At 42.4% G+C, this 21,579-nt stretch overlaps 1 protein-coding gene across 10 annotated transcripts in view; it reads left to right on the forward strand.

The window, feature by feature from the left end:
- Nucleotides 1–21,579, forward strand: part of SCAPER (S-phase cyclin A associated protein in the ER) — a 406,842-nt gene that overhangs the window by 308,644 nt on the left and 76,619 nt on the right. For 9 of the 10 annotated variants that reach the window (XM_075897363.2, XM_075897365.2, XM_075897364.2 and 6 more), the window contains 2 exons: nucleotides 10,632–10,861; nucleotides 21,295–21,450. In XM_075897363.2, coding sequence (XP_075753478.1) covers nucleotides 10,632–10,861; nucleotides 21,295–21,450 — 386 coding nt within the window. The remainder of the gene's footprint in view (nucleotides 1–10,631; nucleotides 10,862–21,294; nucleotides 21,451–21,579) is intronic. The other variant, XM_075897366.2, reaches the window with a different exon arrangement.

The following is a 21,579-nucleotide window of genomic DNA, read 5'->3' on the forward strand; positions in this document are numbered from 1 at the left end:
TGGGGCTTTTTTCTATCAGTTGCCAAATCCTGGAACCTTCAGTGCTCATAATGGGGCAGATCTTCAGCAGGTATAAACTGTTATGGGCTCATTGGCTTCAGAGAAGTTGCTCCCAGCTCGCGCGCTCTCTCTCTCTCTCTCTCTCTCTCTCTCTCTCTCTCTGTGTGTGTGTGTGTGTGTGTGTGTGTGTGTGTGTGTGTGTGTGATTATAGCCTTCATATTTTACATGTAATAAATCTGTCCATGTATTGCTACCATCTTTAAAGTAAAATACTTCCAGATGGAGTTTTACTCAGAGTCTAGCAAAAATAAGCTTTCACAGCTGTGATTCAGGAGAGTCTACTACTTTCCAAGCAGCATCACATATTATGTTTCTAACATGTCATCATATGTGTTGGCTTCTGTTACAATCAACAGAAGGTATTCGTCATTGACGAATTCAGGCCTCATCCAGGTGGCATAGAGGGTGAAATACTTAATTTGCCCTTCACCAAGACAAAGGCAACACCTTGGCTAAAATGGAGGATACAAGATTCTTGGTTTGCTTGAACTGATTCATAAGCCCTGGGGGGAGCTACCACACTATCAGTTGCATTAAAGATGTTTTCCCTCTTATCCTTAGCAGTGAGAAAATATGAAGGGCATTCCAAGAGCACAAATTTGGGCCCTGCTATTTGGTTTTATGTCATTCATAATTTGAGATTTAACCAGAGAACACGTGGGACTAATTGTCCTTCTCATTCTAGTCACCATCAGCTCCTCTTCTAAAACCATTAGCCCATTTCCTCCCTTTACGATATTCCAGCATGTCATGTTAAAATGACTTTGAGTTTATGGAAAATGGCTGAGCCCTTCAATATGAATTTGTCTCTCATCCCAACCACGTTCTCACACAAACTGAGCTTTTCAAGAACGCTTCCCTCAAGATTCTGTTAGAACATATTTCCTAATCTGTGACAATAGAAACTGTTACAATGAAGCAGAGGTCAGGATTTCTTTTCCCATTATCTGGCTTACTTTTGTTGCTCAGATCGTCTAATATCGTTTTCCAAAGAGTTAGCTGATAACGCCTCCTGATTTCAATTTTTTTTCCTGATACTAGTTTCTGAGTTCCATTCCAGTCAATAACCTTTTCATTTTCTTTGAGTGCTTGCTCATGTATATTTATGATGGACAAAACAACAGCAATATTTTCTATCAGTAAAAAGAGAAATGCATGTTCTTCTCCCCTGTTCTGAGAGAACCTCTTGATGTAGAATTTTTGTGAAAACATTATATTCTTCTGCAAGTTTCTTCCCTCCCAAGGGTGCAGAATGAGATGGTAGACCACCTCAGCAGGTTGTTTCATGGCCACAAGTGGTCCTTATACCCAGATGTTGCGAATTTGATTATCCAAAGGTAGATCTTTCCCCAAATGGACCTATTTACCACACAACACAAAGGAAGCGCCAGCAGTTCAGCTCCTTCTAGAACCGCAGCTCAGGCCCCACCGAGGAGATGTTCCTCTTCCAGAATCATAGAGCTAGAAGAGATCTCAGGAGGTCATTAAGTCCAGCCCCTTGCTCTAGGCAGGACAAATCCCAACTAAATCAATCCAGCCAGGGCTTTGTCAAGCCGAGACTTAAACACCTCTAGGGATGGAGATTCCACCACCTCCCTAGGTAACCCATTCCAGTACTTCACCACCCTCCTAGTGAAATACATTTTCTTAATATCCAACCTGGACCTCTCCCACTGTAACTTCAGACCATTGTTCCTTATTCTGCCATCTGTCACTACTGTGAATAGCCTCTTTGGAACCTCCCTTCAAGGAAGTTGAAGGCTGCTATCAAATCCCCCCTCACTCTTCTCTTCGGCAGACTAAACAAACCCAAATCCCTCAGTCTCTCCTCATATGTCATGCACTTCAGACCCCTTCCCATTTTGGTCATCCTCCGCTGGACCCTCTCCAATGCGTCCACATACTTTGTACAGTGGGAGGCCCAGAACTGGACACACTACTCCAGATGTAGCCTCACCAGAGCCAAATACAGGGGAATAGTCACTTCATGGGATCTGCTGGCAATGCTCCTCCTAATGCACCCTAATATGCCATTATCCCTCTTGGCTACAAGGGCGCACTGTTGACTCATATCCAGCTTCTCATCCACTGTAATCCCCAGGTCCTTTTCTGCAGAACTGCTACTTGGCCGTTCGGTCCCCATCCTGTAACAATGCTTAGGATTCTTCTGTCCCAAGTGCAGGGCTCTACACTTGTCTTTTTAGAACACCATCAGATTTCTTGTGGCCCAATCCTTTAATCTGACCTGGTCACTCTGGACTCTATCCCTGCCCTCCAGCATATCTACCTCTCCCCCTAGCTTAGTGTCATTTGCGAACTTGGTGAGGGTGCAATCCATCCCCTCATCCAGGTCATTAATAAAGATGTTGAACAAAACTGGTCCTAGAACAGATCCTTGAGGCACTCGGCTAGAAACCGACCACCAATCTGACATCAAGCCGTTGATGGCTATCCGTTGGGCCCGACAGTCTAGCCAGCTTTCTAGCGAACTTGCAGTCCATTTATCCAATCCGTGTTCCCTTAACTTACTGGCAAGAATATTGTGGGAGACTGTATCAACAGCTTTCCTAAAGTCAAGGTACATCACATCCACTGACTTTCCCCTATCCACAGATCCAGTTACCTCATCATAGAAGCTAATCAGATTGGTCAGGCATGACTTGCTCTTTGTTGACTCTTCCTGATCATTTTCCCCTCTTCCAAGTGCTTCAAAATGGATTCTTTGAGGATCCCCTCCATGATTTTTCCAGGGACTGAGGTAAGCCTGACAGGCCTGTAGTTCCCTGGATTGCCCTTCTTCCCTTTTTTAAAGATGGGCACTACATTTGCCTTTTTCCAGTTAGCCGGAATCTCTCTCGGATGCATTAAATATCCGGACCCATGGATTAGTGTATGTTTAGCTTTTCTAACTTGTTCTTTCCCCACCAAGGGCTGTCCACCTCCTTCCCATGCTGTGTTCCCTAGTGCATTTGTCTGGGAGCCCACCTTGTCCGTGAAGACAGAGTCAAAGAAAGCATTGAGAACTTCAGCTTTTCCCTCATCACCCATCACGAGGTTACCTCTCTCAATCAGTAAGGGCCCCACATCCTCTCTGATCACCTTCTTATTGCTAACATGCCTGTAGAAACCTTTCTTGTTACCCTCACATCCCTTGCTAGCTGCAATTCCAGTTGCACTTTCACCTTCCTGATAATTCCTCTGCATTCTTGAGCAATATATTTATACTCCTCCCTAGTAATCTGTCCAAGTTTCCAATTCTTGTAAGCTTCCTAAGCCAATCTGGTCACCTACCATACGTGTTTTTCTTGCTGTGCATCGGGACGGTTTCTTCCTGTGTCTTTAATAAGGCTTCTTTAAAATACTGCCAACTCTCCTGGACTCCTTTCCCCTTCATGTAAGCATACCAGGGAATCCTGCCCATCAGTTCTCTGAGGGGCTCAAAGTCTGCTTTTCTGAAGTCCAGGGTGTGTATTTTGCTACTCTCCTTTCTTCCTTTTTTCAGGATCCTGAAATCTACCATTTCATGATCACTGCTTCCCAGGTTGTTACCCATTTCTACTTCCCCTACTAATTCCTCCCCATTTGTGAGCAGCAGGTCAAGCTGCGCATGACCTCTGGTCAGTTTCTTCAGCACTTGTACCAGGAAGATATCCCCAACATTCTCCAAATACTTTCTGGACTGTCTGTGTACCGCTGTATTAGTCTCCCAACAAATGTCAGGGTGATTAAAGTCCGCCATGGGAACCAGGGCCTGTGATCTGGAAGCTTTTCTCAGTTGTCTGAAGAAAGCCTCATCTACCTCATCCACATGATCCGGCGGTCTATAGCAGACACCAACCACAACATCACCCCTGTTGCTTCCACCGCTAAACTTAACCCAAAGACTCTCAACAGTCTTTTCTCCCTCTAAATACTGAAGCTTCAAGAAATCATACTGCTCTCTTACATACAGTGCATCTCCTCCTCCTTTTCTCCCCTGCCTGTTCTTCCAGTGCTCCTGTCATGTGAGTCATCCTACCAAGTCTCTGTTATTCCAATCAAATCATAGTTCTTTGACTGGGCCAGAGCTTCTAATTCTTCCTGTTTGTTTCTCAGGCTTCTCGCATTTCTGTACAAACACCTTAGATAACTAGTTGATCACCCTACCTTCTCCATCCAAATCAGGGGTCCTCCCTTGTTGCTCGTTCCTCTTTGTTTTTCTTTCTGGTATCTGACTTCCTCACTTACCTCAGGGCTTTGGTCACCATCCCCCAACGTACCTAGTTTAAAGCCCTCCTCACTAGGCTTTCAAGCCAGCCAGCGAAAATGCTCTTTCCTCTCTTGGTTAGGTGGATCCCATCTCTTCCTAAAAATCCTTGTGCCTAGAACAGAGTCCCATGCTCGAAGAAACCAAAGCCCTCTCTCTGACATCACCTGCTCAACCACGCAATTACTTCGTCAATTCGACGATCCCTATCCAGACCTTTTCCTTTAACAGGGAGGATGGACAAGAATGCCACTTGCGCTTCAAATTCCTTGATCCTTCTTTCTAGCACTACATAATTTGCAGTGGCCAGCTCAAGGTCATTCTTGGCCGTACATGGAGAAGCAGGAAGGGGTAGCGATCCAAAGGTTTAATCACTTTTGGAAGACTCTCAGTCACATCTTGGATGTGAACTCCTGGTAAGCAGCACACTTCTCGAGATTCCAGGTCTGAACGGCAGATGAATGACTCAGTCCCTCTTAGGAGGGAGTCCCTGACCACCACCACCACCCATCGTCTTCTTTTGGGGGTGGTGGTCGTGGAACCCTCATCCCTAGGACTACTCATCCTATGCCTTCCGGTAGATGGTGTTCCCTTCTGATTTCTTCCCTGAGAGGTCCCAATGGCCAAAGCATTCTCCACTGTAGTGCCTGTAGAGAGAGCCTGAAAGAGGTTACTTACCTCAACAGGAATGGGGGATACCTGAGTTGGTTGCCTTCTTCTTCTAGAGGTTACATGCTGCCAGTTCTCTTCCTTGTCCTGTACTGCCCTCATTGGCTCTTCAGCCTGCTGTGCCTGCAGGATTAAATGCTACCTTCTATCGAGGAAGTTTTCATCCTCTCTGATGGAACATAGGGTCGATACTTGGGCCTCAAGTCCTCTAATATTTTCTTCCAAAATGGCGACCAGCTTGCACTTAGTGCAGATGAAATCCCTTCTTTCTTCCAGGAGGAAGACAAACATGGCACATGCTGTGCCGGTAACAACAGCAGACCTATTACCATCCATACCTGCCTTCCTTCTGAGAGATTCCTCAGATGTTATTAAATGCCTCTTTGAAGGCCAGGAGTGTAGTAAAAAGATTTTAAATAATGGCGAGTGTATCTCTTCCCCCTTCCCAACACCCTCTCCAAACGCCCTGTTATCAGCCCCTGTTTGCAAGCTCCCTGGTCGCTGATTCACTGCTATATAAAGCCCTGGACTGCCTGATAGCCCCTCCCCGGATATGTCTACACATCAAAGTTAATTTGAAATAACAGCTATTATTTCGAATTAACTTTAATAGTGTCTACACAGGCAAACCGCTATTTTGAATTAAATTCGAAATAGCGGGGTGCTTAATTCAAATTTGGTAAACCTCATTCTACAAGGAGTAACACCAAACTCAAATTAGCTAATTTGAAATAAGTGCTGTGTAGACACTAATTTCGAAATAGGGGGCCTCCAGCTTCCCAGGGTGCCCTGCTGGCCACTCCAGCCTCAAGAAAGAACACTCCTCTTCCTCCCCCGCCCTCCCGAGAGTCCTTAAAGGGATAGACTATGGTCACAGTGCCTGTGCCAGCTCCAAGCGTGCCAACCCAGAGCCAGCAGTCACTGCCCCTGCCCCAGTGGCCCCAAAACATGAGCCAGCAGTCCACTAGCAGCCAGCCCTCCACCACTCCCCAGGAGCAGTCTGCCAGCTCCCAGAAGCCTGCCAGCACCCAGAGAAGGCGGGCACCTTCCTGGTCCAGGGTGGAGATCAGGGTGGACCTTACTCAGGTTTGGGGGGGGGGATTCCCCCAATGTCCATCATCTCCATACTAGAGGGAGGAACACGGCCGTCTATGGCAGGATACCTGCCAACCTGTTCACCAAAGGCCACATGCGAACCCAGGAGCAGATTCGCATGAAAATCAAGGTGGTCTGGCGAGACCCCCAACCCTGAGCTTCCCCTTCCCCTTCCCCTTCTTCCCCTTCCAGCTCCGTCCTCCCAGGTTTCCCCCTCTCCTCCCCTCTCCCGCCTCCTTTCCCCAGTCTCACTAGAGTTTCATCCCCCCCACCACCAGTTTTGTTAAATAAAGAGAGTTTGTGTTCATGAAAATATGTGTATTTTATTTAACATCAGGAAGCGGGGTTGGGGGGAGGGGTAAGTGGAAGGACGGAGACACAAGCCTCCAGTGGGGCAGACCAGGCTCTCAGTGCTCCTCAGGGTGGAAGCTCTGCCGCAGGGCCTCCTGGATACTGACAGCCCCTGATGGACCTCCCGGATGGCAGCCTGCAGAAAGTGTAGCCAGGCTTGCAGCAACATGTTCACGAGAAGCACCAGAGTGCCCAGGGGCAGCTCTGGCTCCATGTTGCAGAGTGCTATGGTGTCCCAAGTGAGGGCAACCAGAGTACTCCGAGACAGGAATGCTTTGCTGTCCCTCAGCGAGGCAGACAAGCAAGCAGGGAGACCTGGGAATCGGCTGCCCAGGTAGGGGTGTGTGGGTGTGTGTGTGTCCCTTTAAGCACAAGCCTCAGGCAACAGCCACACAAAGACACTCTTGACCTGATGCCCTACCCCTTACCTGGTTCCAGCCAACTTTAAATCCGAATCAGTGTCCACTAATTCGAACTGCATTTTGTGTATACGCGTTAATTCGAATTAGCTTAATCGGAATTAACTATTTTGAATTAAGATAACTCAAATTAACAGTGTAGTGTAGACTTACACCCCCGATTAAGGCTCAACCAATGAGCAGAGGCTTCTAGATTTCAAACCTTGATTGGAAGCTCACAGCTTCCACCTGCCAGCCACAGCACACACTCCTTGCAGGGGCGGGGCGGAGTGTGGGGGGGAAGAGGAGGGAAAAAAACCCATACAATTTGTAACAACTACACAATTAGTCGATAAGAGACTACTCTGCAGAGCCGCAGCAGGGGTAGTTCCTGGAGCCACTGGGCTCTTACTACATTTAAAATGTAGAGGCACAGCGTCCCAAACCAGGACTCACACTGAGTCCAGCAGCCCATATTTGCGGCAGCCAGAACTGACCACAGACTGGAGCTGCTCCTGGAAGCAGCCTCTTGCTGGAGCCAGCCCTAGCTGCCATGAACAGAAGCTGCTCCAGCAGCAGCCCCGGTTCATGGCGGCAAGGGCTGTCCGTGGACAGGGGCTAATGCCAGAGCAGCCTCCCCTGTTCTCTCCCCCCACTACCCCATCAGCACTGGCTCCTGTTCCCCCCCTTGCTGCTTCTCATACAGAGGTAGCAAGGCGGGGGGAAGCAAGTAGTTGAGTAGCTTATGCTTATCAGGCAGTCGAATTAGTCAACTACTTGCTAACATCCCTAGTTGATCGCACCACGTTGGCCATGTCAGTACTGATACCATCTCTGGACATGTCCATAGAAACCCTGATCTCTCTACCATACTCTTCCTGGACCTTTTAACTCAGGACCACAATCCCTTCTAGCATCCCGAACCTGGAGTTATTGCATCTCACAGTGTGGAATATCCACTGCTGAACCCATCAGAGCTTTAGTGGTAAGACCAGGTTAGACAAGTCCTCCCTGGCAGGAGGAAACCCTCTACAAAAGCCACATGTATTGCCAAGTGGAAGAAATTCTCACTATGGTCAGCGCAGAACAGCTCATCCCCAACCCTTGCTTCCGTGCCCTTGATTTTGGACTACCTTCTCCACCTCAAACAGCAAGGTCTGTTTGTTTCCTCCATAAGAGTCCACTTAGCTACCATGTCAGCTCTCTATCCGGGCACACATGGTCATTCTGTGTTGGCAAACTCCATGGTTAGCTTATTTTTAAAGGGCTTTGACAGACTTTACCCTCGGGTTTCCCAACTGGTTTCCCCCAGGACCTCAGTCTAGTCCTCTCCAGACTAATGGGAACACTATTTGAACTGTTGCCCTCGTGCTCCCTACTCTACCTCTCATACAAGGTAGCATTCCTGTTAGCAATAATCCCACCAGGAGGATGTCTGAGCTTCGGGCCCTAACATCAAAGCCCCCCATATAGTTTTCTATAAGGGCAAGGTACAACTCCAACCACATCTGGCTTTTCTCCCAAAGATGGTGTCATATTTCCACAGGAGCCACATCTTTTCAGTTTTTTTACCCCAACCCAAACTCTAGTGCCTAAAGACAGAGACACCACTCCCTCGACTCACATAGGGCACTGGCTTTTTATATTGATGGAACAAAGCAATTCAGGAAGTAACTGCACCTGTTTGTAGTGGTAGCTGATAGAATGAAGGGCCAATCCGTATTGGCTCAATGCAACTCATTGTGGATGGTATCCTGAATCCCGGAATGCTACAGCCTCACAGGATTGCCTTCACTCCATTCACTGTGCACTACATCAGGGCTCAGGCCTCTTCCACAGCATTCCTGGCTCACATCCCTACTCAAGATATCTGTAGAGCTGCAATCTGGTCCTCTGTACACAATTTTGCTGCACATTATGCAATTACACATTGCAGCATTTGTACAGACAATGCTCCAATCAGTGCAAAACTTTGACCCCACTTCTTGAACATGGATTTGTGAGTCATCTAACTGGAATGCACATGAATAAACACTCGAAGAAAAAAAGGTTATTTGCCGTCTCGAAACTGTTGCTCTTCAAGATATGTTGTTCATGTCCAATACCTACCCCACTTCAGAGTAGCCACCAAGAAAGAAATGAGGAGGGTCAGGTTAGCAGAGCTATATATTGGGTGCCATGAGGGCGCCACTCCAGAGGGTGCCCAGGCTGATCCTACAGCTAACTGCTAAGGGAAAAAATCTTCCAACTATTGTGCATGTACGTGCATACATACCTGATTGGAGTGGATCTGAAAGAACAACAATTCTGTTTTTCTTTAGGTTCTTAATTCTTCTGGGACAAGAAATTAACAAAAATAGATATGTAGGGGACATTCAGTTTTCGCATCAAGACAAAGTCTATCAAAAGTTTGCGGATGACACTAAGCTAGGGGGAGAAGTAGATACCCTTGAGGGCAGAGAGAGGGTCTGCCCTAGAACTGGCTGTCCGGGGGTCCCTTTAAGCACAGGTCTCAGATACCATGTGTGTGGCTGCTGCCTGAGGCTAACTCCTGACCTGATGCCTTGCCAGAAGTGGTTCCAGTTGGCCTTAAATGCAATTCAGTGTCCTATCAGCGTGGATGCACTATTTTGAAATAGCAAAACGCTATTTTTTTAAATAAGATATTTCGAAATAACTATTTTGAAATAAGATAATTCAAAATAACACGGTAGTGTAGACTTACCCTTAGAGACTAACCAAAATACGTTACCCTCTAAGGTGCTACAGGATCATTCATGTTTGCAATATCAGGCAGATGGATCATCAGAGAAGCAAAAGTTGCACTTTGCACAAAAGAGTAATGCCTCTATACCATTCCAAGCTTCAAGCAGCCTGAGAAGCAAATGATCAGACCCAAAGATTAGATTTGAGTTTTTCACATGATAAAACAAGGAGTCAGTGAGCCGTCCAATTAGTTTATTTACTTTATCATTTATTAGTTAAATTGAAAATATTTTTCTTTCTGGAAGAGAATCATCATGAGACCTTAATAATGATACCTTTATATAGTTAAGTACTCCTTTTCTGTAAGGTTTCTCTTTAGGATCGTATACACTGAATTCTTTTTAGGAATTTCTTCATTTTTACCCATTACAACACATTGTGCACAGACATTTTACATGCATTGTAATTGTGAGAGGTTTTAAATGGAGTTCACCAGAAATGGAAGATGGAAAAATATAATCTTATAATCATCTGCCTAATAAAAGATGCAGTATTGTTCATCTGTAATGCTGGAATATTTGTTTCCTCAGTTATTATTTATAGTTCTAATGCAGGGGTGGGTGATAGTAGCCCATGGGCCAGATGCAGTTCACCAGGCTTAGTGCCTGGTGGGCTGTCAGACACTTTATTTACCTGCGCATCCACAGCTACAGTCACTTGCAGCTTCTGTTGGCCGTGGTTTGCAGTTACTCCATCAGTGGAAGCTGTGGGAAGTGGTAGTCCAACCCACTTCACTTCCTATACCTCCTGGTGTCCGGGAACAGCAAATCGTGACCAATGAGAGCTGTGGATGGTCATAGCTGCAGACACACAGGTAAATAAAACATCCAGAAGCCCACTAGCAGCTAACCCTCATGAACTGTGTCTGGCTTAGAGGCTGCTTATTGCCCACTCCTGTTCTAATGCATGTTTGTGTATACCATCAGGTTTTTATGATTGTTTCAGTGCATGCATTAATTAAAAATATTTTCTTTGGAGAACAATAGTCTCTAGTTTAATTTTACATATTTTTATTGAAATGTATGTATTGTTTCTCTTTATATAGGTGTGTGTTCCAGATGAATATAATGCAATATTAGGAAGAAGTGCAAATAAGCAAGTATTTGAAGGTTTGGCAACTGGAATTCTCAGAATCATTGCTGTGGTCTTTGAGTGTCTGATCTCCAGTCTACCAGATGTAAACAATCAGCCCACTGCACCTAAAATAATACAAGAAGTGAAAAACAAACCCTCAAAAGTTGAGGCCTTTAACTGCAGGGTTCAGGACCTGATCAGGTAAAAACTGATTAAATGCCTTTAAACTTTGTTTGTGTGTTTTAGTAAAAGGAAATTAAAAAGATCTAGCAATGGTAACAAGCCTAACTCAATAAGACTAACATCTATGACCACTCAAAGGCTACAGTGGTGTGGGTCAGAAGACCATTCATAGGTTATTCATGCAAAAGCGTTCTTGGAGAAAACTGTGGGACAGATTCTGCCCTCAAACATGCATGTACACTGAAGTCTACAGAGATTTGTGCGTTTATCTATGTGAACAATTTAGCCTTGTGATTGTCCAGCTTTCTCCTGTGACGTGGAGAAATTTTCCAACTCTCTCTCCAACCTCAAAATATCTCCTTATTGACAGAAAAGAAAGTAAAATGTACACAGAATTGTCACTGCTCCCCATGCTTTATGAAGATTGGCTTATAAATATGCATAACTCAAATATGCTTTATGTAAAACCATTCGTGTAACATATTAATTTTAAAATTACAATCTGATGAATTGTGTATATGCTATTTTTGTGCATATGTTATTCTTGTATGTGAAGTTAGAAATATGAAGTATGAATCTCTTTATAGTTCTAAAAGTTCTATAGTGCTGTAGTGCTAATGAAAGACATTACTGATGCTCTGGTTCTTAATGAATCGGTACTTAAACCAATGACCTGTAAATAGTCTTGTTTGTCCAGTAAGCTCAGACCGTGGTTGTTCCTCAAAAGACATATGACCATGCTACCTGGTACTGGAATCCAAATTGAACCTGGTATATTTTTCCATGCGGATGCAAGGTTGCCAAACAAAAGGTTCCTTCCCTGAGTGAAAGTCTATTTAAGCAATGGGAAACCATCAGTCATTTGTCTTCAGCTGGCTTTTGAAACTGCCTGGCCAACCCCAAGAGAATACACAGAACTTTGAAAAAGCTGTACACCCAAGTCAGAATAAAGATCAACTCTGACTTGAAGCTTTTACCTGAGATAAGAACAGTTGTTTAGGGTAAGAATTTGAATGTAAAAAGTTTTAGTGAATTAGAATTAGCTAAGTGTTTTTTGTTCATTTTAATTTCATAATTTACTTTGATCTGACCATTTTCACGTTGTCGTCATCATCAACAACAACCATGGGCTCAACTCCCCTTGGTGTCCGATGCCTCCCTCACTGTCTCCTTCCATCTTTCCCTGTCCAATGCAGAGTGGCTTAGTTTTTGTGGACTAGCTCCACACCAATCTACTATATCATGTACCCATTCTCTGTGGGGTCTGCTTCTCCTATTCGGACCATCCATTATGCCGAATACTAAGGTCTTGAGTTTTCGCTCATTGTTCATTCTGCAGATATGCCCGAATAGCTGTACCTTCCACTGTATAAACTTCTGCAGTAGGTTCTCTTTTGGCTGTATCTTCTATATAATTCCTCGTTGGTGACCTTCTGCATCCATCCTATTCTCAGGATCTTTCTATAACGACTCCCCTCGAATGCCAATATCCTTCTCTTCAAATCTTTCATTATCACCCATGTGTCACATCCATACAACATGCTGCTGAATACACACAACGACTTAGATCCTACTTTTATACTTAATAAAAACACTTGTTTATTATTAAGCCCCATGTAAATAATTGTTAGCTGGGGAGAGGGGAGCAACTACTGTGCATATCTCTCTTTCATTGATAAAGTGGGCAGACCTTATGAGCCCATACCACATAGTCTTTGAGTGGTCATAGATGTTAGTCTTATTATCTGTATAAAACTTTTACACAGATTAAGACAGATTTTGGGGGGAATTGGTCCCATTTTGGGGATTGGTTTCCTGGGTGCTGAGCCCTCAAAGCTGAAGCCTCCTGGAGCTAAACTGGCTCAGTGTCTATGCCGCTCTGCAGGTGGGTGATAACTCCCAATTCTGTGGTTTGGCTGGGAGAAACCAGAGGATCTGTCCTAGCACGACAAAGTAATGGTGAGCCCCAGAGAGCTGGAAGGCGAGCATCAATGGCATGATCAGCACACCAGGGAATAAGCCTACAGGAATTTCTGAGAGTCAACACATTACAAGAATAAAGGCAGCTGATGTATAGAAAGTCAGATAAAGTTTTTATGGAGAATATAAAAGATATATGTATGGCCACTTTGCATATTTGAATAGGGACTATTAGTTAGTAAGGTACTCTGGTAAAATCTGGACAAGAGGAATACCAATCAGAACAAAAATCTTATTAAGGTATTTGCTAATAATTTTACATTATACACTTTTAGCATTTGCCTTTTATTCCATGTAGAAATTTGTGTTTCTCAGTGATATTGTCTTTCTTCCCGCCCACCCGCCCGTGCGCACCTGACAGGATCAGGATCCTAGTTTGTTTAATTGTATTGGATTAGCATTGCCCAAATTCTGCCTTTGCATAAGCATGTTTCCTTTGTCAGTGGGAGTCCTTGTATTATTTGGCTGGTTACTCATTCGTTCTGTCCTTTTTTCTTAAATAAAGATGATCAAAATTTTCTATGATAAAAGTCCTCCAGACAGTCCATAGTTAGCAATTCTGTATAGGGAGCCTTACATTATTTTTATATAACATTTGTTGAATCCCAACAATGTGCTGCACTGTATTCAAACCACAACATAAAGACAGTCCCTGGATATAACCGTTTACACAGATAAAACGTTAAAAAGACTTAGAGATTGATAGTGTTTCTTTTGTTTTTTAAAATATTGCGTAATTTGCCTTTCTTTTACTTGGCAAAAGCAATATATATATATATCTTTTAATACAGAATATATAACCGTCACAGTTGCAATATATTGTTCTTCCTTTTTGTTCTACCTTACTCATTTCATATTTATCTACATTTACTCTTGAAAGTTCCTTATGCTACCCTTCTTCTCTCTATCGAGTCACACATTCTTACTTAGTATTATTAGAAAATTTCATCATGTTGTATGTTCTTTCTTTTAAGTTATTAAATAAAGAGTCCTAATTAATCCTAGTATTAATTTTTGTTACACTCGGCTACTTACCTCCTTCCATCTTGGGTAATCATTGTTCCCAATTTCTTCTCTTTGACATATAAGGAATTTCTTGCTTACTCATGCCACTCCCTTAGTGAACTGTCTGACTTTATCAGATTAGTCTTTGGTATGCTACTGTATAAAACTCCTTTTTAGGGCCCATTCCTGGCCAGATGGCAAACGCTCTCAATTCTCACTGATTTTAATGGAAGTCAAGGACAGGCAGGATCTCACTGAAGTAAGCTATGGACGTTATTTAATTTCATTTTACTTTTTTAATTCTATGAGGTATGGCAGGTATTACCATCTTTTTCAAAATCTATGCTAATTATTGATTAGCCTCTGTTTAAACGATAACACTCTTGATATATTGGTAGGTCATCCCTGGTTATTGGTTTAATTTATATCTCCCTCAGGTCTGTAGTTTTCTACATCTTCATAAATCTCTTCTCAGATCTAAGTGTTATATTAGCTTCCCCCCAGTCCAGTATCCATAGAGGCTTCAGATCAATTTGCTAATAGGTAGCCTATCTCTTTTTCTCTTAGAATACAGCCTGTGTGGTCCTTGATTTTAGCTCTCTACAGATTTTCTAATTTCATGGTCTCTCTCTGCTGAGACTCTGATTTGGGAATTTGTCTGTTCTGAGCATTTGTCTTTTTAACCTTTTCTGTAAAGGATTAGCCTCATGGCTGATTTTTCACTAAGTCTTACCTCTTCAATTAAAAAAATTACTTTTTTATCTCACAGAGTCTGTCTGTCCTCATCACTGTCCACTTGTTCCTTATGCACTTGAAAAAATTATGATTTATCTTAACTTCTTCATTTGCACTTTTGATTTCATTCTCTTCTTTGATTTTTTTTCAGTTTTAGTACACTGTACTTCAATGTGTATTTTTGCACACTTTCTCTATACCTCATTCTTTATATAATACTTCATAATATAGCTCTTTCTTACCCTTAATTACTCTGGGCACTTCTTTTTTCATCTCCACTGACCTTTTTAACTCCTGGTATATTTATTGTGAGATGGCACATATAACATATGGGTCCACAATAATTAATCTTTCTGTGCTCTCCTTTTGATTTTTTTATTCCTTTCCCTCAGTTTTTAATATTTAATTTCAATAATTTCCTTTTTTCCCCTCATAATTCCATGTACTAAAATACACAGGTGTACATATTTGTGCATATATTTGAGCATGTGTGTGAAGGGGGTTAATATAAATACACATACACAAACCATATTTTATACACAGTTGGTAACACCATTTATTATTATGAAAGTTGTCTGACACATCCCATCATAATGCCCTGTTTCCAGTTACTTATTACTATGCCATTCTTGAACCTTGGACTGAAATTTTCCATACCAGGTTATCTGTCACATCCTGAATTGTTTTGTAAAATTCAAGCTTAAAAGGTTCAGCCATTTCTGAGAAAGTGGAATGAGGGAAATGTTTTTTTCACCATGTTAAAATATTCTGGCAATCTTTCCTTCAGTAAGTCCCCCACGCAGCCCCTGGCTTTGATGCCGAGACTTGAAATTTGGCAGAGGGTGATCTTGGTATCAAGGATGTGTCTTTGAAAAATAGTAATTTGCCCCGATCAGTAGTTGCTAGTTAGAACTTCATAGTTGAATTCTCTGAAGAGTCTCTCTGCATTAAACACAACAAGGGGTTGAGCGGGACTTTCCCCATAGTTCCCATTCTGGGCTGCTGCAGGCTGTGCCAGAGCTAAGCACCAGAACAGAAAGTAGAGGGACTTGTCTCTCCTGTATGCTCATAGCCCCCTCTTCTGATGGGCAGACAGAGAGTGGGAGGAAACTGCCTGAATGGAAAGCAAAGAGTATAAGAACCACACCTAGGGGATTCTGGCATTTTAAAACTTTTTAGAACTTGACTCTGGAACCTTAATGGTGTTCTTTAACATACCATGTGTGTGTTACATACATATGCACACACACATACATTCATAGGCGTGCGCAGCACATTTCATTAGTGTGCACCCAGGGATTTTTTTTTAAAGGCAAACATTTATTGAATAAAGAAACTAAAACTTAACTAAACTTATTTTTTTAAATTACAACTAAACTTTACTTAAAAGAGCGTATCATGCTATTAAATTAAAATGCAAAGCCACTTTTTTTTAAGGCATTAGGGTGTGCCTGGGCACACCCGGCACACCACCTGCACACGGCTATGCATACGTTATAGATTATATAAAATGATCCCTTTTAGTTTCAATTCAGTCCTAATGTCTTGTATCACTATTAAAGGCATGTTTCATCATCTTTCCATCAGTGATTTTTCCTTTGTTACTCAGAATGAAATCAGTAAATGTTTGCTTTTTTTTCCTTTTACTTTTTAGGAACATAGAATTTGTCATGTCAAATCAGATCATTGGTCTGTTTAATCAGAAATCTTATCTACTGCAATAAATTGTTATGCCCTCATGATGCAGAGAAATCAATAGAAATAAAAAATGCACTTAGTCTCTTGTGCAGTGCTTAACATAAGGGAGCAAATTCGTTCTGATTTCTGCAGATCTTCTTTCAGCTAAATGTTGAGAATTGTTTGCCGTTACGTTAACCCTCATTACTACAAATAATGTTAATAATTATGTAATTATCCAGCCCTTTATAAAATCCAGCCATAGTGTTTAACCTTCTGAGACAGTGAATTCCACAGGTTGATTATACATGATCTATACTGGTATTTACTTTTGTTGTTTCTATACAGAGATTTTATAAGCTAAATCACTCCGGTATTTTGAGTTGAATGTAGTTCTTCATTTAGTGTATCCTAGGTACTTGAAATATCTCATTACTATTTTTCTCTTTACAACTCTAGTTTTGTTATTTTCTACAGATTAGTTATTTGAGAAGATATGTGTAGCAAGTTTCTAGTCTCTTTTGCTTGAACCCAGACAATCTCTCAGCTGCCCATATTTTCTTTATGGTCATCCTGTTGTACATGAACTTTTCCAAGTTTTTTCTAACTTCCTGTTTTGTGTGTCATTCATTGGGTAATGCTGCCTCTTTAAAACACAGATGTACTATTAGACTATGCTATTAAAGTTTCCCACAAGTAATGAAGGCATGCCAGAATGAATATACGTGGCCAATGAATATACATGATATATGTAGAATTCAAATGGTTAATCTAACTGCTCCATTTATTTCTTATCCTGAGTCTTTGGCTTTCCTTTTTTTTAGCAATTAACCATCACAGAATAACAACTTCACAATACACAATCTTGCCATCTGGCATTTCTGTCATTCTGATTTTTTACTATTTGTTAATTTAATGTCTTAACTAAAGTAGGGAATTAACTTTTCTTTTCAAAATGCTGGTTTATAAATCAGTTTTGCACGTATAGTTATGTCCTAAATGTACAAAAATCATAAAGAATCGTTTTATGCCAATCCAAGAATAGAATACTTATTATGGTGGTACGAAAGTCTGGCACAGGCAACATAGTAGAGCTAAGTAATTACTTTTTTTTTTTTTTTTTGGTGCATTTTAAAACTCTTTAAATCTGGTATAATGTTGGCTGAAATAAATCTAAGAAGACAGCTGTAGAGGAAGGCAAAATAAACAGTTGTCATTGATACCAGTGACCCCTAAAACAATTAAGTTTTAGAGGTCACTGATATCTTCCCAATAAATTCGCTCTCTTCCCAAATAGGGAACTTTGCTCTCTCCCCAATTGGGTTTTCAAAGAGCATGAAACTTCAGGATTGTTTTCTTCTCATAAAGAAATGAAAGGATGGGCACAGTGCTCCCTGTAAATTGAGGGCTTGGCCGGACACCCAGGAGACATTCAGATGCCACCCAGCTGATTAGCAGAGCACCTATAGTCAGCAGCTTGTGTTATGACTTGTGGTACACACCTGCATATGCCTCAGTGCATATAACAAAATTTATTCCACATGTGGTGGAACAAAATGAGAGGGAACACTGAGGGAGGTCTGCTTATTGATATTTTGTACTGACATCTGAAACCGACTGGGCCAAGCATGGGCATACCTTCAAAGCAGGTCCACTGATGGGGAGTAGGGAGGGAAAGAGGGCAATTGCCCCAGAACCTGGTGATTCTAAAGGGCATGGGCTCCTCTAGCAGCAGCCCGATCCTCAAGCCCTTTAGAATCACTGTGAGAGTGCTGCATGGCACACTCCAGAGCCCGCTCGCCACATGCTCTGATCCAGGCAGCACTTGGGCTGTTCCTTCTGGGAGCAGGAAGCCAGACTCTCTCTCTCTCTCACATGCGCACGCACACACGCTCTCTCTCTCTCTCTCTCTCTTTCCCTCCCCCCCTCGCGCTCCTCCAGGCCCAGCTACCCTGCCTCAGAACTAAGAGGCATGAGAATCAGACTAGGCTCTTCACCTGGGCGCTTGAAGAGATCTGGTTCTAATAGGGGACTGAAAGGTCTGGTGGCAGAGGAATAGTATGATTAGGAAAAAGAAGAGGGCAGATCTTTTAAATTAGCCACAAACAGATACATTAATATTATTAATGAAAATCTTTCAACTCCAGGCTACTTTATCATGTATTCTTTTGAAGATGTATTCTTTTGAAGGTTCCACAGGATTGACCAGAAAATGTGTGCCTTTGATAAACTGTCATTGTTAGCTTCAGTTCATCTCCTGTTCATCCTCTTTCCCCCTCCCTGTTCCTCAGAGATAAAAAATCATAGAACACTAGAACTGGAAGGGACCTCAAGAGGTCATTGAGTCCAGTCCCCTGCCCTCAAACAGTAAAACTCCAGTTGTCCGGCACCATCTGGAACCCGGAAGTGCTCCGGGCAGCCGGACAATTGGAGCTGCTCTGCCCCCGGCTTTCCCAAGTCAGCAGCTGGTCAGTTTCAGCAGCGGCTGACTAGGGTACGCCTGGGGCAGAGCAGCTGAGGTACTGCCAGGTTGGTCCTATAGTGCCGCCCCTCGGCGCTGCGGGACCAACCCGGCAGCACCCCAGCTGCTCTGCCCCAGGCGTCCCCAAGTCAGCCGCTGCTGAAACTGACCAGCGGCTGACTCGGGGAAGCCCGGGGCAGAGCAGCTGGGGTACTGTCGGGTTGGTCCCGCAGCACCGAAGGGCACATCCCCCCCCACTCCACCCCAAGCCCCTCATAGACCCCCCTTCTGATAGTCCAGCATATCTGATAACCCAGCACCCCCTGGGTCCTAAAGGTGCCGGATTATTGGAAGTTTATTGTAGTAGGACCTAGTATCATCTAGACCATCCCAGATAGATGTCTATCTAACCTGCTCTTAAATATCTCCAGAGATGGGGATTCCACAACCTCCCTAGGCAACTTATTCCCGTGTTTAACCACCCTGACAGGAAGTTTTTTCCTAATGTCCAACCTAAATCTCCCTTGCTACAGGTTAAGCCCATTGCTTCTTGTCCTATCCTCAGAGACCAAGGAGAACAATTTTTCTCCCTCCTCCTTGGAACACTCTTTTAGATACCTGAAAATCACTATCATGTCCCTTCTCAGTCTTCTCCTTTGCAAACTAAACAAGCCCAGTTCTTTCAGTCTTCCTTCATAGGTCAGGTTCTCTAGACCTTTAATCATTCTTGTTGCTCTTCTCTGGACCTTCTCCAATTTCTCCACATCTTTCTTGAAATGGGGTGCCTGGAACTGGACACAATATTTCATTGTGACCTAATCAACGCAGAGTAGAGCGGAAGAATGACTTCTCTTGTCTTGCTCACAACACTCCTATTAATGCATCCCAGAATCATGTTTGCTTTTTTTGCAACAGCATCACACTGTTGACTCATGTTTAGCTTGTGGTCCACTATGACCCCCTAGATCCTTTTCCGCAGTACTTTTCCCTAGACAGTCACTTTACATTCTGTATATGTGACACAGATTGTTCCTTCCAAAGTGGAGTACTTTGCATTTGTCCTTATTAAAGTTCATTTTGTTTACCTCAGACCATTTCTCCAGCTTGTCCAGATCATTTTGAATTATGACCCTATCCTCCAAAGCAGTTGCAACCCCTCCCAGGTTCGCATCATCTGCAAACTTAATAAGCATACTCTCTATGCCAATATCTAAATTGTTGATGGAGATACTAAACAGAACAGGTCCCAAAACAGACCGCTGTGGAACCCCACTTATTATGCCCTTCCATCAGGATTGTGAACCATTAATAACTGCTCTTTGAGAATGGTTATCCAGCCAGTTATGCACCCACCTTATGGTAGCCCCATCTAAGTTGTATTTGTCTAGTTTATTGATAAGAAAATCATGTGAGACTGTATCAAGTGCCTTGCTGAAGTCTAGGTTTACTACGTCCACTGCTTCTCCCTTATCCATAAGACTCGTTATCCTATCAAAGAAATCTTTCAGATTGATTTGACATGATTTGTTCTTTACAAATCCATCCATTTTACCCAACTTACACCCTAGCTATCTTCCTATAATTTGCCTATCAATATTGGAAAGCATGTTTATGACTTTTATGGTGCAGGTGAAGCGTTTAGATCAGAAATCTACAAGACATCTAATACTTAAGTCCACGAGAGTGTTACTAATAATCTTCAGTCTTCTTTTAATAAGATTTTGAATGGTCTTTTAATACTGCAATGAGACATCCTATTTTGTACACAATGTAATTTTATTCATAATTTCTCATATTGTTTCCAGCAGCTACCTGTCAGCTTTGTGAACATTAGCAGAAAATCTAATTTCTAGTCCTGCCACTTTTGAGGAGAAGGTTTCAGAGTGGATTGATAATAGCTGGGGAGCAACGTTTTAGAGTTGAAAGAGGCAAAACAGCAGCAGCTGCAGCCAGAAATGATGAGGATGCAGTAATCAAGGCATGAGATGATAGGGCTTGGACCAGAGTTTTAGCTAGCACAATAAAAAAGTCTTACAGTAGAAATCTGTTACATAATTGTTAAATTTTAGTCAGTTAAATTGTTGCCTATTAAAAAAGAGAATAGGTAATAGTCATTACGGTTCATGTTGTAATAAGACTGTATCTGGATAACATCCTCTCATTTTTTATTGCGTTCTGGGAAGTTTTCCTCTTCTAGTTTAAAAAAAAAAAGTTATACTACTGCAGAAATATAGAGATTATTATAAATCATTTAACTATGGCAAAATTTCACTGACTTGCTAAGAGTATTGTAAAATAAACATATTAATTCATTTTACTTTTCAAATATAATAGAAGTTACCCTAAGATAAACCATTCTCATAACAGAAACTTCTGATAGCTAGAGAGAGCCAAATGTAAGATTATTGCAACTTGAACAACTTTATTTTTTATTTTACTGTTTATTTTTGTATATTTGTGAATGCAAAAGATGCTTTTTTTGTACAAGTTGATGCTGATAATGATAATACCAAAACAAAAAAACAAATAATTACAACTGGCCGGGTGCCAGATCTTAATGCAGTGGTGTTTTTTTTTCCCCCTCCACTTCTAGTTATGTAGTGAATATAGGATTGATAGACAAGTTATGCTGCTGTTTCCTCTCGGTCCAAGGTCCTGTTGATGACAATTCAAAAATAGCTACTTTTCTGCAAAATGCTACAGCAGTATTACATGGAATGTGTCAACTCTGTTTTGCTGTCAGTGGAAGGTAAGTACTCTTGCTATTATCATATCTGATTTGCTCTTTCACCTTTACTTTAAGCATCTGAAAAGCAGCAAACTTGGTGGCCACAAGCATATGCTCCTTATGTGGCACTGAATGCAGGAGGCCCCCGAC

The sequence above is a fragment of the Pelodiscus sinensis genome, chromosome 14 (genome assembly GCF_052426305.1).
Source record: "Pelodiscus sinensis isolate ZL-2025 chromosome 14, ASM5242630v1, whole genome shotgun sequence".
Taxonomy (NCBI): Eukaryota; Metazoa; Chordata; order Testudines; family Trionychidae; genus Pelodiscus; species Pelodiscus sinensis.